The 15,259-nt window shown below is 38.5% G+C and overlaps 1 protein-coding gene across 1 annotated transcript in view; it reads left to right on the top strand.

Annotated features, from left to right (window-relative positions):
- plcb1l (phospholipase C beta 1-like) overlaps window positions 1–15,259 on the top strand; it is a 127,680-nt gene that overhangs the window by 98,844 nt on the left and 13,577 nt on the right. Inside the window, exons 22-32 of the mRNA XM_008398321.2 lie at window positions 710–809; window positions 1,031–1,135; window positions 1,221–1,336; window positions 3,434–3,572; window positions 3,647–3,700; window positions 3,884–4,103; window positions 4,728–4,896; window positions 6,047–6,123; window positions 6,215–6,304; window positions 6,407–6,464; window positions 6,939–7,025. Of these exons, the coding sequence (XP_008396543.1) occupies window positions 710–809; window positions 1,031–1,135; window positions 1,221–1,336; window positions 3,434–3,572; window positions 3,647–3,700; window positions 3,884–4,103; window positions 4,728–4,896; window positions 6,047–6,123; window positions 6,215–6,304; window positions 6,407–6,464; window positions 6,939–7,025 (1,215 nt within the window). The remainder of the gene's footprint in view (window positions 1–709; window positions 810–1,030; window positions 1,136–1,220; window positions 1,337–3,433; window positions 3,573–3,646; window positions 3,701–3,883; window positions 4,104–4,727; window positions 4,897–6,046; window positions 6,124–6,214; window positions 6,305–6,406; window positions 6,465–6,938; window positions 7,026–15,259) is intronic.

Raw genomic sequence — 15,259 nt, 5'->3', positions numbered from 1 at the left:
TATGTTGAATTTTTTTAACACTGAAAAAATATATATATTGAAAATTTGATCTCTGAAATAGGAATGTGAATTTTTTTTAACAAATGAAATTTGCATACATGTACAAATAATGACACTGAAATTTTTTTTAGGTCAAAAATATATTCTGAATTAATTTTTAAATTGAAAAAGTAAGAACAAATATACAACATTCAAATTTCAGATGCATTTTTTATTCAAATTCTGATGGCACATAATTACTTCCATAGAATTGGGTCTTATTAATCTGTAATAATAAATAATAGATCATGCTTAATAATGCATACTCTTTTTTATTATTATTATTTTTATTTATTTATTCACTGAAATGTTCTAAGTACCATACAGGTATTTGGTAAGACTTCTTTCATAGACTTCTCTTCATCATCACCTTTACAACTCAGTTTTATCTTTTATCTTCTTTTTTTTTTCACACCTATAACATGTACTTTTAGAGAGTAATTTTAAATATCCCAGAATAGCATATTTTTTTGTTTGGGGAAAATCATTTAATTTAGCACAGTACAGTGCTTTCTGTTTAGAAATGCTGGCATATGCATCAAAGTAAACAGTGAAAAACCAGATTATGAGCTCGATCTTAATATAAACTGGACTAGAACATTTTTTTTTTTAAATCACCTTTTATTATTCCTATGATGTCATCTGACGCTGTATATGCTGTTTTGTTTAGGTCGTCCTTCCTACACTGGCTTCACTGAGGATAGCAGTGTTTGAAGAAGGAGGAAAGTTTATTGGCCACCGCATCATGCCTGTTTCAGCCATCCGTCCAGGTGACAAAACTCATTTCTTCTCAATGTCATTTCAAACCATAATAAATGCTGCCATGTTTAAAAATGCTATAAAGTAAACATTACATATTAACATGCGTAAGAATATTACATTTTCAAATGTGAATGAATTAACCAAACTGGGTCATGAACAATGAACAAGACATTAAAGCGCATCATTTTCTTCCTTTGCAGAAATGTAACATCTCTCATTTGTGTTTCAGGTTATCGATATATCAGTCTAAGGAACGAGAAGAACCAGTCGCTGATGCTGCCCGCCCTCTTTGTTTACGTTGAAGTGAAGGACTACGTCCCAGACACGTTTGCAGGTAAGTCATTGGGAGAGAAAGGAAATAGAAATCTTGTTTTGTCATCTGGGATTACCAATTTTTTTTTTCTCTCCCTGCTCCTCAGACGTCATTGAAGCCTTATCCAATCCCATCCGCTATGTCAACCTGATGGAGCAGAGAGCCAATAAGCTGGCTGTTCTCACCTTAGAGGAAGGAGGAGAAGAGGAGGGTGACAAAGAGGTATGTGAATATAAAAAAAACGCTTTGCCTCACATACAACTTATTTTACATAAATGTCTTATTGATATTTTTGGATTTATGTAGGTTTTTATACAATTGACTATTTTGATAACAATTTGAGATAAGCAAGAAAGGAGATATAAAGCAGCTTTGAGTTGTGTTTTGACTTGTTAGACAGTTCACATGACATCCAACCTTTATATGCTAAAATTTAGCTTGATAAAATATATAGAGGTACTTCAAATGTTTTCTTCTAGCTGACGCCTTTAGCTCTCTCGTTCTCTTCATAATATATTTATGATGCACAGGAAACATTTAGGTGATGTTTTAGCTTTCTAAACTTCTTTTGAAATTGTGTATATGCATAGCAAACCGCTCAGAGTGAAGCTAGTCACACGTTAAAGTCAATTTTCTAAATTCTTTCGTGTATGATTTTAATTGAGGATCAGAGAAATACCCTCAAACACAATCTCTGTTCTTTTATATTTAAGACTGACTTAAATGTCGTCGTTCACATCCTTACCATCCTGATCTAGATTCCCACAGAGAGGTTTTATTCTTGCAGTCTTTGAGGAGTACTTTGATCTTGTTAGGAACTCGAGTCTGCTACAGAGTAATATTTATCTCTCCCTCTGCAAATAGCACATTTTTGGAAATTTGCTATAGAGAGAACAGCTTTCCTCTTCAAATAAGCACTGTTAAGATGCACTTTAGATCGAAATGATGTAGGAAGTGTTTTATTATCACCAGGAGAGTTTAAGCTGTTCTAAACCATGTAATGAAAGAATAAATTAATTAATCTTAATCTTATTCGTACCACAAATACCTACGGATACTATTAGCCAGCTGTCTGCCCCACTTTAATTCCAGGCCATCCATGATAAATTGAACTTTAGCCAGCTATGTAGCAGCTTTGTTGTGACTTTTATATAAAATCTTACGAGGTCATCTAGTTTAAAACTGTAAACCTGAATTTAATTGTAATTTAAGTGTTGGGTATAATGAATTCTAATTTCATTAGTGGATCCCTTGATTGTTTGTGTCAAATAACTTCATGTGATGAGTAGTTTCAAAACACTTTACATGTGCACATTTGACAAAATGTGTTAATTTGTCCAGCTGAACCAAAGACATGTCTCTGTATTCTAGAACTAAACTAAAAGTGGTAACTATTAAATCAGGCGCTTAGAGTAACTTGTGGGTAGAAACAAGTAGAAATCAGCGTGTAGATGTAGTTTGTTTGAACTGACATAATGAGGATAAGCAACCAGGGATTGTTGAGGCTGCTGCTCATGTGCAAGTTCTGTGTCAGCATAGCTCACACATAACGTCTCACTTATTCAACTGGATTTGCTTCTTTGTTTCACCATGTATCTCAGGACTGTAGAAATATGTGCAGCTTTGTAACATCTGCCTTTGTAGTTTAAAGCTCAAGCTCTGAAATTTTAAAGCTGCAGAAGCAGAGCAATGGGGAAAAGACAGGAAAAGGGGGATTATCTCTGAGAGAAATATGAGAATTTAAAATATTAAAATGGGGACACATTTATCATGCGAGATGAGGCAGGACCCAGATTATTAGCAAAGGGAACTGCAACGGACGGCTGTCCCTAAGGGTCCTCTTTCATCTGCTTTGCCAGCTGATATGATTACCCGAGAGGATTTCTTGTTTCATGCTGTGACCATGGCAACAGGGACTTTATGATCTAGAGCGTGGAAAGGCAGGGCATAAATGTGACGAGAGAACAGAAAGAGAGCAAAGATCAGGCTTGAGTGATTTGCATCAAAGTTTAGGTGGTACGTTCTCCGTGTGAGCAAAGTAAGACCTGCTGGCACTCGATACCATCTGCAATGCTAAGAGTGGGCTACCAACGCTATGTCTACAGACTGGCCCACTCAGCACTGGTAAACAAGTGAACTCTGAAGATAGAAAGAAAAAGGGAGATAAATATTTCACTTTTGCCCCAAAACCCCACCAAAAAAAAAAATCTAAAGCTGTTTTTAGGTTCACTGCTATCCGTACATAGTTTTCTGCTGAAATCCAGTTGACTCTTTTGAAATGAAGCTGATCTGCATGTTTGTGCTTAATTTGACAAACAGGTGGAGGCAGGAAGTGATGCACCCTCGGAATCTAAAGTGGACCAGGGGGCAGCAATACCTGCGGAGAACGGAGTGAGTCACACTCCCATTATCGCCCCCAAACCTCCTTCACTTGTTGGACATCAGCCTCAGTCTGCAGGTACGAGACTTCCTCAGCCATTTGCAAATAACTGAAGGTCTTCTGCCACTTACTTAATGTGCTTGGGGGAACAGGTTCACTGAAACCATCAGTGAAGACAGAGGACATCATACAGAGCGTCCTCACTGGTAGGGTTCAAAATGATCTCCACTGCTCACGAGTAACTTCTCAGCTTAAATCTGTAATCAATGCTATTCCTGTTATTTTCGTGTAAGTAAACCTTCCTTGACTCATCCAAAAACATCATCACGAACGGACAAATTTTAATCTTTACTTTTATTGTCACCGTCACCGTTTTGGCGGTGTTCCAGAGCTGGAGGCTCAGACAGTGGAGGAGTTGAAGCAGCAGAAGGGGTTTGTCCGGGAGCAGCGGAAGCAGTACAAGGAGATGAAGGAGCTGGTCAAAAAACACCACCGCAAAACAAGCGAGCTGATCAAGGAGCAAACGGCCCGCGTCTCTGAGCTGCAGAGCCAGCATCAGAGGCGACGCTCCACCCTGCAGAAGAGCCACAAACGTGACGGTAAGAAAAGGTAGGTGACGCTCTCCTTCTGTTTTACTTCCTAGTTGCTTTGTTGTTTGAATTCATGTAAACTTGATTAAGTTACGATCAAGTTCATTTAAACGTCCAATAGCTGAATTTCCAACCCGTTGTAACCTTTGGCTTCAAGTTTATAATGACGGACGTTTTTAATGTAAAGAAATTATTTTCTGAATTGTTACCCAATTAAATAATTTGTAAGATCTCAGCATAAAGAAAGATGTGATGCATTTAGTAAACAACTGGTAAACTGTTTTATTTTAATACACTGTGTGTATTAAAATAATGTCCAAATATTATTTCCTTTAGAAATTATGAAGATTTATGGATGAACTTTTTCAGTTTAATACATGTTGGAATCAGTTTATTCTCATACATGTTTTTTTTCGGGCACTTCCAGAAGAAATATAAAATTTTTCTTGACTTTTTCTAATGCAGCTATTTGAGCTTTTTTTGTTAATATTGCTAATATTGTCATCAAAATCAATAGTTTGATTTTGTATGTTTGCATGTATTCTCTAGTTTTACCAGTAAAATCCCCCCTTAAAAGATTTTTGCAGGGACTCTAATTAGAGTCTGTTTATGTGTCTCACTCTGTGTTATGTTTGTCTCGAAGTCGGTCTGAAAACTCCCTGTCGACTATGGACCAAGAACTGTGTGAGCTGGACCAGGACTGCGGCCAGAGACTGGCAGAGCTGAAGGAGCAGCAACAGCAGCAGCTGCTTAAACTCCGCCAAGAGCAATACTACAGCGAGAAATACCTGAAACGAGAACACATAAAACAGGTACGCACCCCGCACAACACACACCACACATACAGGCGCATCTCAGCAAATCTGAATATTATCTAAGAGTACTTTATTCCAGTAATTCAGTTCAAAAGGCAAACATGATAGATTAAACACAGAATGATATATTCTAAGTATTTATTCCTTTTATGTTTAATGATTATGTCTAATCAAACCCAGAATTGTTGGAGTTTTCATAACAAAGACTGCTTTGTTACAGCAAAGTCATTAACACCCTGTATAAGAAAGATAAGCCTCAAAAGGTCATTAGAGTGCCATAAGAAAGAATAGTAATGGAACGATGAGTGATAAAAAAAATATAAGGTAGAAAAAGTTACACAAGCATCACGGATAAGAGAAGCCTTAATGTTATAAAGCTAAAGTTGCTCATGAGTTTTAAGGAGACTTCAGCTGTAGTTCCACATAAAGACCTGGGCTACAACTCCCACTTCATCTTGTTGGGCCGCTCTTCAACCATAGACATTGTAAGAAGCATCTAAGCTTTTGTAAAATGATCAGCTTGGTGGCTTTTCTCATCAAGCTGTTGTAGATTAAAACAAAACCATATATAAAACACATACAAATATGTTCTCATGTCTCTTAAAGTGGATAATACCAGCGTTTTTAAGTCGTTGATCCCATATAGCAACGACATGCAGAGCGTGAACACGAACAAGCAGCTACTTTCTTTGGGATAAACAGATGCGCCACACTCAGACCGCAGCCTGCCCTGACTTGCCGTCGACGGACAATGTGCTGACAGCCTCCTGCTGTCCCGAAGCTTTGGAAAAAGCAAGCACAAACAAGTGAATAAACGAACGCTGCAATCAGCTCCAGGTCGTCCCCCTGAAGGGTTTGACAGGCATCACTTTGCTGCTTCTGCTCATGTTCTGTTGGATGATGTGGAAAACCGAATGTGTTCAGGTCCGGTGCATCTGCGCGGTGAACACAGCTGAGGTGTTAGACAGGAACGGTTATGCCAAGTGAAGAGGATGAGCAACAAGTCTAACAGCAGTTGTTTACTTGTTCTGCTGCTTGATTATAATCAGAAACGCAACATGTGCAGCTTTATCTATCTAAAAGAATCAAATCTGATGTTTTAGCGCTTTCTTAGTGTCGCAGAATGGATGTGTTTGTTTGTCCCCAGCTGGTCGAGAAGCTGACGACTATAGCAGAGGAGTGCCAGAGCGCTCAGCTTAAAAAGATCAGAGACATCTGTGAAAAGTAAGATTGGGTTTATCACTCGTACTTAAACAAATACAGAGCAACCCCTTTCGCTTTTTGACGTCTCTCGACTGTATTCCAACACCGACAGAGAGAAGAAGGATCTGAAAAAGAAAATGGACAAGAAAAGACAAGAGAAGATCAACGAGGCGAAAGCCAAAGACAAGAATTTAACAGAAGAGTACGTTTTTCTAAGTGTTTTTTTAAACGGGATGTAATAATTTATTGACCACTAGGTGTTGCTGTAGACTAAATGTGTTGATAAATGTTTTGTTCCCTAAAGAGAGAAGTTAGAGATCAACAAATCTTTTGTCAACGAGGTGGTGCAGTACATTAAACGGGTAAGCAGGCATGTTACAGTCAATATCCTCCAGTTATTTCTGATTCACATTTTTATTCATTCATTCATCTTTCAACATGGAAATGACTGTAAAGGTATGGTCAGAGCTACAATGAAAAGGGGCTTAGTGTGCATGTGTGTGTTAGAATGGCTCATTCAAAGCCTAAATGTGAGTCCAGTGGAGAATCTGGGGCAAGACTTAAATAGCGATGTTCACAGACCATGTTTGTCCAGTGTGACTGAGCTGAAGCTTTTTCCAAACAAAAATGGCCAAGATTTCAGACACTAGATGTGGAAAGTTGGTAGATTAATACCCAAAAACTGTAATTATAATTGCTGAAAAAAGTGGTTATACAAAGTATTGAATGAAGAGGCTGAATATAAATTTATGCCACACTTTCCAGATTTTTTTTTTGCGTAACTTTTGCAGAGTACTGTAGATTAAAGATCTCAAACTGTGTGTTTGCATTTGTAGATGGAAGATGCTCAGAATAAACGACAAGAGAGGCTACAAGAGAAGCACAAGGACATTCGGCAGCAAATCTTGGATGAGAAACCAAAGGTGAGTTTGTTAAAGCTATTTTCTCATCATAGTACACTTGTGTCTTTTAAAGGAGAAATGAATCAGCTTTGGATTTATTTTTTGTTTGTTTTACAAGGACGCCAAAAAGAAAAAAAAAAAGTTTAGTATATGTGCTGGAATTTTTTTTTAATTAACAGTAGCAAAGTAGAGTTTGATGGACACAACTCTTGGACAGCATGAACACTCATCAGGATTTCCTCTGTGCTAGGTTACTTTGTGGAGCAAATGTGTAGGTATTTCATAAGTAAAAAAAAATAATGAATCCCTAATATATCAAATATGGCTGCAGAGACACTACAATAGTCTTTAACTTTCTAAAAAGAACATAACATGTAAATAATCCAATCAAAAGTATCATTTTGTTTGGCTTTCTTTATTTATGTAGATTAAAAATATATGAATAAAAACTCAATATTGTGTAGTATTTATCTCATAAGTGACTCTACTCAATTAAATAAAAGGTGGTTCAACCTTTCAACCACTAGGTGGCGATCTGAGTCAGACATTTTCCTGCTGCGCTGTCTGTGCTGAAAGTGTACCTTAAGTGAGCCCAGCCAGGGCATTTACTAACCACTGCTGGTTTGTTTTATGCTATATTGTTAGCATCAGATTATGTCTGTGAATGTTTTATTGTAGGGCTGTAAATGTTCCGTTTATGTTTGCTGAAAACTGGGTTATTGCTTTATAACATCCACTTCCCTGCAGTAGGAAGTGGATGTGGAAGAGGAAGTGGCCCGTCTGTGGCCCTTGTTATGAAAGCAGTCGGTTATTAATGCTGTGATACTTATTGATTTACTCTCTGCGTGTTTGGGTTTGTTACTCTGGTTCATACATGCAGTGGTCAGCATGTCAGTTTCACTTGTTGTTGTGACCTTCCCCGTAGGACGGTTGTGCTTCTGCAGAGCGTGGTAAGAACATCCGTGCATTCTGGTGTTGAGCACCAATTCAGCAAAATTGTGGCAAACAAGCAACAGTTCAATTGCAACTACAACTTTTATTTATCTTGCCAATATTCTATGAGCTATTACGAGTTATTATTAATTGCAGCATTTGTAGTGGATATCATGGCAGATTTTCACCATAAGGACCAGCAGACTGGCCTGTGTATTGTGAGATCACAACCCAGCAGAGTGCCTGGATTCAGCTGCCCCTGTTAATGATTCCTTTGGCAACATCCTTCACACTACTTTGGCAGAAAAATCCTTTAGTCAAATCATTTTGACCATATAATTTCTGTTCTGTACACATTTCCATAAACATCCGGAACGCTAATGTCCAATACCTTCCAGATTCTAATGAGATCCTAAAAATGTGCTGGAATTGATGCTGTTATTGTAATAACACAGTTCGTCAGGTTCTACCAGTGTGTCTGCTCGGGGAAGCCGAATCAGGATATTACATTTAAAAAGGCATAGATTGTATTTTTAAGACATTATTGGTTTTTTTCTAACATTTTAAATTACTTGTCAGTCCTTTTTTGTTGTTTTTACTGGAATAAGAATAATTGTATCAATGTAATTTCTATCCTAAAAACGTTTACAGTGTAGATGTGTTTCTTTACAGCCCTGACAAAATAAATCAAGTTGGCAGATAAATAGACAGGACAACTATTAACTGCACACTTTATGGATCATTCTTGAAAGCAAGCTGCAGGAGGTTTTGTTAAGTTTAACTCAAGACATGTAGGAAACACAGCAAACATGATGAGTTGAGACCAGACCACAGAATAGACAACAGAACTTTTTGTCTATGCAAGTGCAGCACCATTTGTTGAAGGAAGCCAGCACTGATCATCCCACTGAACATACGGCCCCCCACAGTAAAACATGGGGGTGGCAACATCATACTGTTGGGTTGCTTTTCTTCAGCTGGAAAAGACTGGAAAATTGCGAAGAGGAGAGTTAATTAGAGTATGTATGGAGGAACAAAACCTGTTAAGGGTTTTGTTAACAACCCTGAAGGTACCACTGGAACTATAGGGTTAAAGAGTCATGTCAACGTTGAGCCCTTTATTATATAAAACAAATCTATCATCGTGCACTTGATCTTTCACATGCAGTGCTGGTAAAGAAATAACCAAAAGGTGGTTCTACAAAGTATTAACTCTCGTAAATAGTGCTGGACTGTGTAGAAACAATGTATAGAGACTGAGGTCAAACTCAATGTCTGTCATAAGAACAGAATAAAGGATCTGAGTATTGCAGCATATTTTAAATTAGAAATGCAGCAAACATAAAAAACCAAAGTCAAACACGTAATTTTCACTTTTGTTTAAATATAAATACTAATGTAAGAATTGTTGCATTATTCTCCTCTCCTTTGCCCGTGTTGATTTATTCGCTTTAAAAAGCACTCGATCAAGTGCTTCATAAAGCTCTGTTACAACGAACTGGAGACGTGATGTGATGCAGAGTGCATGCTCACCATTTCAACTCGTGAGTTACTGCTCCCCCCCCTCCGCCTCCTCCTCTTTAAAGAGAATCTTAAATCTCAAATCTTCTGCTGAAGAGAGCTTCATAAACTCCCACACTCCAAGTGACAGCTCCTCATTTCTTTGAAACCACCTGGACTCGAGTGTGGGAGGTGAAGAGTAGACATCCAGTCCAATAATTCACAACCATTCAGTTGTCTATGTCTTTCCATAAAAGTGCACTGGAGAGGAATAAAGTGTTCTATAGAAAGTGGTAGGGTGAAGTGATCATGGATTTCTTTCGACTGATTTTTGATGTCAACCGTGAATGAATGAAGCTATTTAACTGTTTTTATTGATTTCCTGTTGGTCGTAATCTTCCTATGACTGCTGTAGTGCTTTAATGGCACTATCTTTACTGGCAATAAATTGTATAAATCAAAGTTATAAAAATCTATTCATCCCAGTCTTGTAACTTTCATCAGGGAGAGAAATTCCAACCTGTTAGCATTTCTTGTTTCCCCACTGAATTGATTATCCATCACCTAGCCATCTGTCTCAGACAGTTTTAAATCAAAAACTAGGCCGTTGCGAATTTAAATCACCTGACTCGGGCTGTTATAGTAATCGACAATCTCTCCAGCTTTCGCAGAACGGCAGTCATCAGCAGGCAAAATGGGCAGGTGTCAGAGGACACAACTCTGGAGACAGCAAGCAAAGATATCCTGCGGTTATGTTAATATGGAGCTCAGAATGCTGTCCACAGCGTGAGAGCTGCAGCCGCGGGGAAGCAAGCGTTTGTGGTAGAAGTATTTAGCCTAAAGGCAGGTTCCTGTAGTAGAGTTTGAAAATACTTGAAAATTCTAGAATTTAATTTTCCAGATCAGGAAATGTATGGAAAACGATAACACCAGATGGGAAAAATGTTCTGTTTTCTGAACTCCTTATTCTGTGTCTACATGTCTACATCTACATGATATTTATCTAAATTAAAAAGGAGAAAGAAACATAGTTTGCTCCAATTATATATATATAATCCATCCAGGATCACACTTTGGTTTTTTAAAGTTGCATGTAAAATCTTTAACAGCGTAGAACTTAAATTCTGTACAAACTAACGTCCGAAATAAATTTAGATTGAATGTATTTGCATCTAAAAAGAAATTTTTACCAAACTGTGAGAAATGTGAATCTGTAAAATCAAGGAGCTTTGAAATTAAAAATGTTAAGAATATAATAACCTTGTCATTAAAGAGCTAAAATGCCCCAGTGTAGACACTAGTGTTAGTTTTCATTTTTACGTTGTAATATCTTTTACAAGACTTAATATATTTTGCATTTTTGCCACCGCCACTCACATTATGCTCCCTTTTTGCCCGACTTAATTTCCCATTTTGCTTTCTTACCGGTTGTTCATATGCTTGTTGTTTATTTTTTTAGCCATGCTAACTTTATTTCCAGCGTTTTCAGTCCTGCTTTCTATTGACGTGAATGTGTTTGTGAGAGTCACTGACTCCAAAACCATTTTCTTTGAGGAACTTCATTGACTTCTCCTTCTGTTTATGAATGTGGGTCCCCAGAGGGCAAGATGCATTATGGAAAGCTTTGCTGTTATTTAAAAAGAGCCTCTTAAGAGACAGCAACATCTGTCCAAGGTAACAATCTAATCTTATCAACAAGATATATTCTAATTAATTGACATTTTAAGTGGGAAAGAACATATTTGTCATGTTATTCTTAGATTAGTGCAAAAATTCACAGATGTAGATTTTTGGGAGTTTTAGCAAATAGTAAATTTTATGATATAAGCTGCTGCGCTGATTTAAAATGTTCTGTTGTGTATTAGTTTTTCTAAATAGCATATTAGATTAACTCAGTTTAACATAAAGTTCTGACCCATTTTCTTCTCTGAACTCATAGCGGCCACTAATGGACTTCTGGTGGAAGCTGAGTCTGACACCACCCTTTGCAGCATAGTCTGTGTGTCCACAAACTAGCATTCAGAAACATATAATACACACACACACAGGCCGTTTCTTTTTGTGTTTTTTTTTACCTTTGGAACTGCCTTAACTCTTTAAAAATTGATATTTCCAAGTTGTGTTTCAGAAACATAGCTTGGAAATTTCATGGTGACGTCCCACTGTTGGTGCAGATTTGTCAGATGTGCATCTATGATGAGAATCTCCCAGTTCACCACATGCCAAAGTTTGTGCTATGTGAGATTCGGTTCAAGAAAATAGTTTGACATGTTTAAAACTCTGTTACCTGTTGCATTACCTTGCTGAAACTATCCATCAGACATAAGTACACTGTGTTCCTAAAGGGGTGGACATGGTCAGCAACGTTGCTCAAGTGGTTGTGACATTTATACAATTCTCAGTAAAAGGCCAAGATTGTCCCAAAACGATATTCCTCACACCATTACACCACCCCATCCTGAATCATTGATTCAAAGCAGAGTGGATCCACAAATTCATTTTATTTTGTGGAGTTTATCAGCATACCATCTGTATATTGGGACAGGCAGCGTTGTTTTTGCTCAGTTTGTGTGAACTGTCCCAGTTCCCTCATATCAGCCGACAGGATGGGTTTCAGGTGTAATTTTCTGTTGCTGCAGCTCCTCAGCTTTAAGATTCAACATGCGGTGCATTCAGAGATTGTACTCCGCATTCTTTGGTTGTAACAAAGTGGTTATTTGAGCAGCTGTTACCTTTCTGCCATGTCAAATCAACCCCGTTATCCTCTAGTTCCAGCAGGACACTTTTGTCCACACAGCTGCTGCTACTTACTGAATATCTTCTCTTTTTTTGGCCCATTCTCTTTTAACCTTAGTGATTATTGTGCATAAAAATCCCAGTAGATCAGTTTCTAAAAATACTCAACATAGCCAATCTGCGACCAACAAGCATGCCACGTTTAAATTCTCTAAATGGGCCATTTTATGAATGACTGGGGCAGTCAAATTCTAGGACTAAATCCAGTTGAGATTCTGTGACAAAACAAATTGATGTCTATCAACAATCTCCATTCAGTCCGACTGAGGTAGAACTATCTTTCAAATAGTGATAGACAACCACTTCACTTTCTGGTAGAAAAACACCCCCAAAAGAAAATATGTTACAGTTTAATAGGTAGGAATACTTTTGCAAAGCACTATTGATCTTGAGAAAGCTCTTCACTTTCCACATCTTCTACTTTTAAGACTCTTTTGATAAGCCGAGCTGGACATAAAGAGAGATGGCACGGCTGGTTGTCACTCACAGGATGTGCTCTCAGGTCCTGTTAATAAGCCAATCAAAACACCCCGTAGGAATCAACAGAGCACAGCATGACGATGCAAGCTGTACCTGAGGACCATATGTCATGGTGTGTTGTTCTCCTCAAGCCTCGTTTCAGGCCAGATTTTAAAGGTTGGATTACCTAATAAGTCAGTTTTTTCAGACGGGGTGGAAATCCAATCTAAAAATGGATCTTTACTGAAAAATACATGCTAGACTCTTAAAAACAAAACAAAACTGTGAATTCCCTAGAGAAAGTTATTTGTAAATAATTTCCTTTCATATCTTTATAGATTTGACAAAGGTGTAAAATGCAGCAGTGACACGGCTCTGGGTCTTGCATCCCGCTATGTGTGCTGTCTGAATGCACGTGGGGTTGCAGTGGGTTCACCTGTGTATTTGTTGTAACGGTAAAAAGGCAAACATGGTGTCTCCCTGCTGAGAAAGCCTCAAATCAACACCCATATAGGTGCGCACACACCGCCTCATTCGTCAAGCAGGAGTCCTGTGCTGTCGTCATGGAAACTCTGATCTCTCCCCCACCCCACCACCACCACCTCTCACATTCTCCTTCATGATTCTCTGCAATCTGTTAATTTGGAGCCGAGTCCATGTGACGCGATTTCGGGACGGTTACTGGTAGTAGAGAAAACCCGAAGTACGAGTAGGAGCAGAAGGAGCTCAAACAGGTTGGAGCAGACTAGGGGGGGGGTCTCAAGTGGAACCCACACTGAGCAGGTATATGACCTTCTCCCTGCATCTCCACTGGATGCTGTAGAGGTAGCCACCATGTTCCCCCATCACAGACTTTGATCTGCATCAGCGCTCCCCAGTGTGCAATTGCATCAATAATGCACTTGTGTTGCACACGCACACACCGGCTAGCCACAGGGAACACCGAGTACAAACCAGAGGCGGCGAGGTGAAATCCATTGTGCGTGTGCGAGCGCGCGTGCATGTGGCACGCTTGGTTGCGCCTCTGCTCTATTATGCTAGCTGCTATTTTAGATCCGTGCATGAGTGTTCATTATGTATGCCCACATGTGCTAATGACACTCTCCTGGGCTGCGCTCCATCTAAGAAACAGCCGCCGCTGAACTCCTGCTAAAATCCGTTCCCCAAAACACAGTTTGGTTCTGAGAATTCTGCCACCAGCTCGTAGAGGCGGTTTTTGCTCTCAATGCACCAGCAGAGAGAGGGTGATGAAAAGGTAAGAGCACTTAACAATCCGCGCCTGTGAGGATGAAGGGGTAAATAGAAAGAAAATGGATGGCAGACTGACTTGAAGCAGCAAAAAAATACAAAAAGTGGTGATAGATATTTTGACCTGTTAGTCAGAAAGCTCAGGCTTTTTCTTAACTTTAAACACAACAAATACAGTGAAAGACTGCAATTAATGAACCATTATATAATAAATCTATTATGTCTGATTTAAAAGTTATAAGAATAAAATGAGTGTTATACATTAATTTTAGCAACTCTGCTTTTACTTCTTCAGTTCACTTCTACACAGTGTCTGCAAAAAAATGCTAATCTACCTGAAACTGTTTCACATTTCATCACAGTACAACCAGTGGCAGAGCTAGATTTTTAAAGTTGGGGGGGCCAAGGAGGGGCCAGGACTACCTCTGGGGGGGCAAAATTTAAAATGTGTGCGCGCACATCTATATATCTATCTAGTATATATATATATATATAAAATAAAATAACCAAACTGAATATTTGGTTACTTTTTTAAGCCCCTCTGTCATTTGACAGTTTATAATTAACACTTTTGACTGGAGCACATGGAGATATGACGGACTTTACGCAAAGAGTTCATCACAGAGGCAACTAAAATCAATCAATAAAAAAATCCTTTCTGAATATCAACTCATGGGCACTGAACTAAATGCGTCTTTCTCACCGAGACGAGGTGACAGCGTCTCGGTGAGCTGACAGCGTGTTGAAGACACCTTGGTTAAGAAGCTCATTGCAAATCTTTAGTTGAAATGGTGCCTTTAACTCCAGTCTCCAGTACAGAACAGAGAAAACTAAAGATAATGCAACGTTGTTTTAATCCATTTATAGTCTAAACAGGTTTCTCTGCAGATGCGACAAGGAAGAATTTGTGAAGCTGAGCGTTCAGATCACAGCGGGTGAAGTGCTGGTAATTTAAGTGGAGTCGCTTAATTTCATTTGTTATAAGTTATTGGAGCCACAGTCAGTAGTTTGTGTCACTACGGAGAAAAAGTTAGATGCATTTATTTGCTTTATGTGTGATGGGATCTAGATTCAATTAGGTGAATATTAACTAAACCGCATAAAAATGTGGCTAAATAGTCTATGTTGATATGTTTTGACAGGTAATTTGACAGGTAAAAATAGTTCGGGTCGGACCAGAATTATTTGCCTCATGGTAGGCTTCTAATGAGTTTACATTTAATGAGTTTGCAACACACAGAATGTGTGATCTAGTTGTGTTGATCTACTTATCGTAGTTTAAGTAGAGGAATAGCAGCTGACTGTTGAGGGAGGAAAGA

This window comes from Poecilia reticulata, linkage group LG21, assembly GCF_000633615.1.
Source record: "Poecilia reticulata strain Guanapo linkage group LG21, Guppy_female_1.0+MT, whole genome shotgun sequence".
Classification (NCBI taxonomy): domain Eukaryota; kingdom Metazoa; phylum Chordata; class Actinopteri; order Cyprinodontiformes; family Poeciliidae; genus Poecilia; species Poecilia reticulata.
The sequence above is the reverse complement of the archived record's forward strand: the minus strand, read 5'-3'. Positions and strand labels throughout refer to the sequence as shown.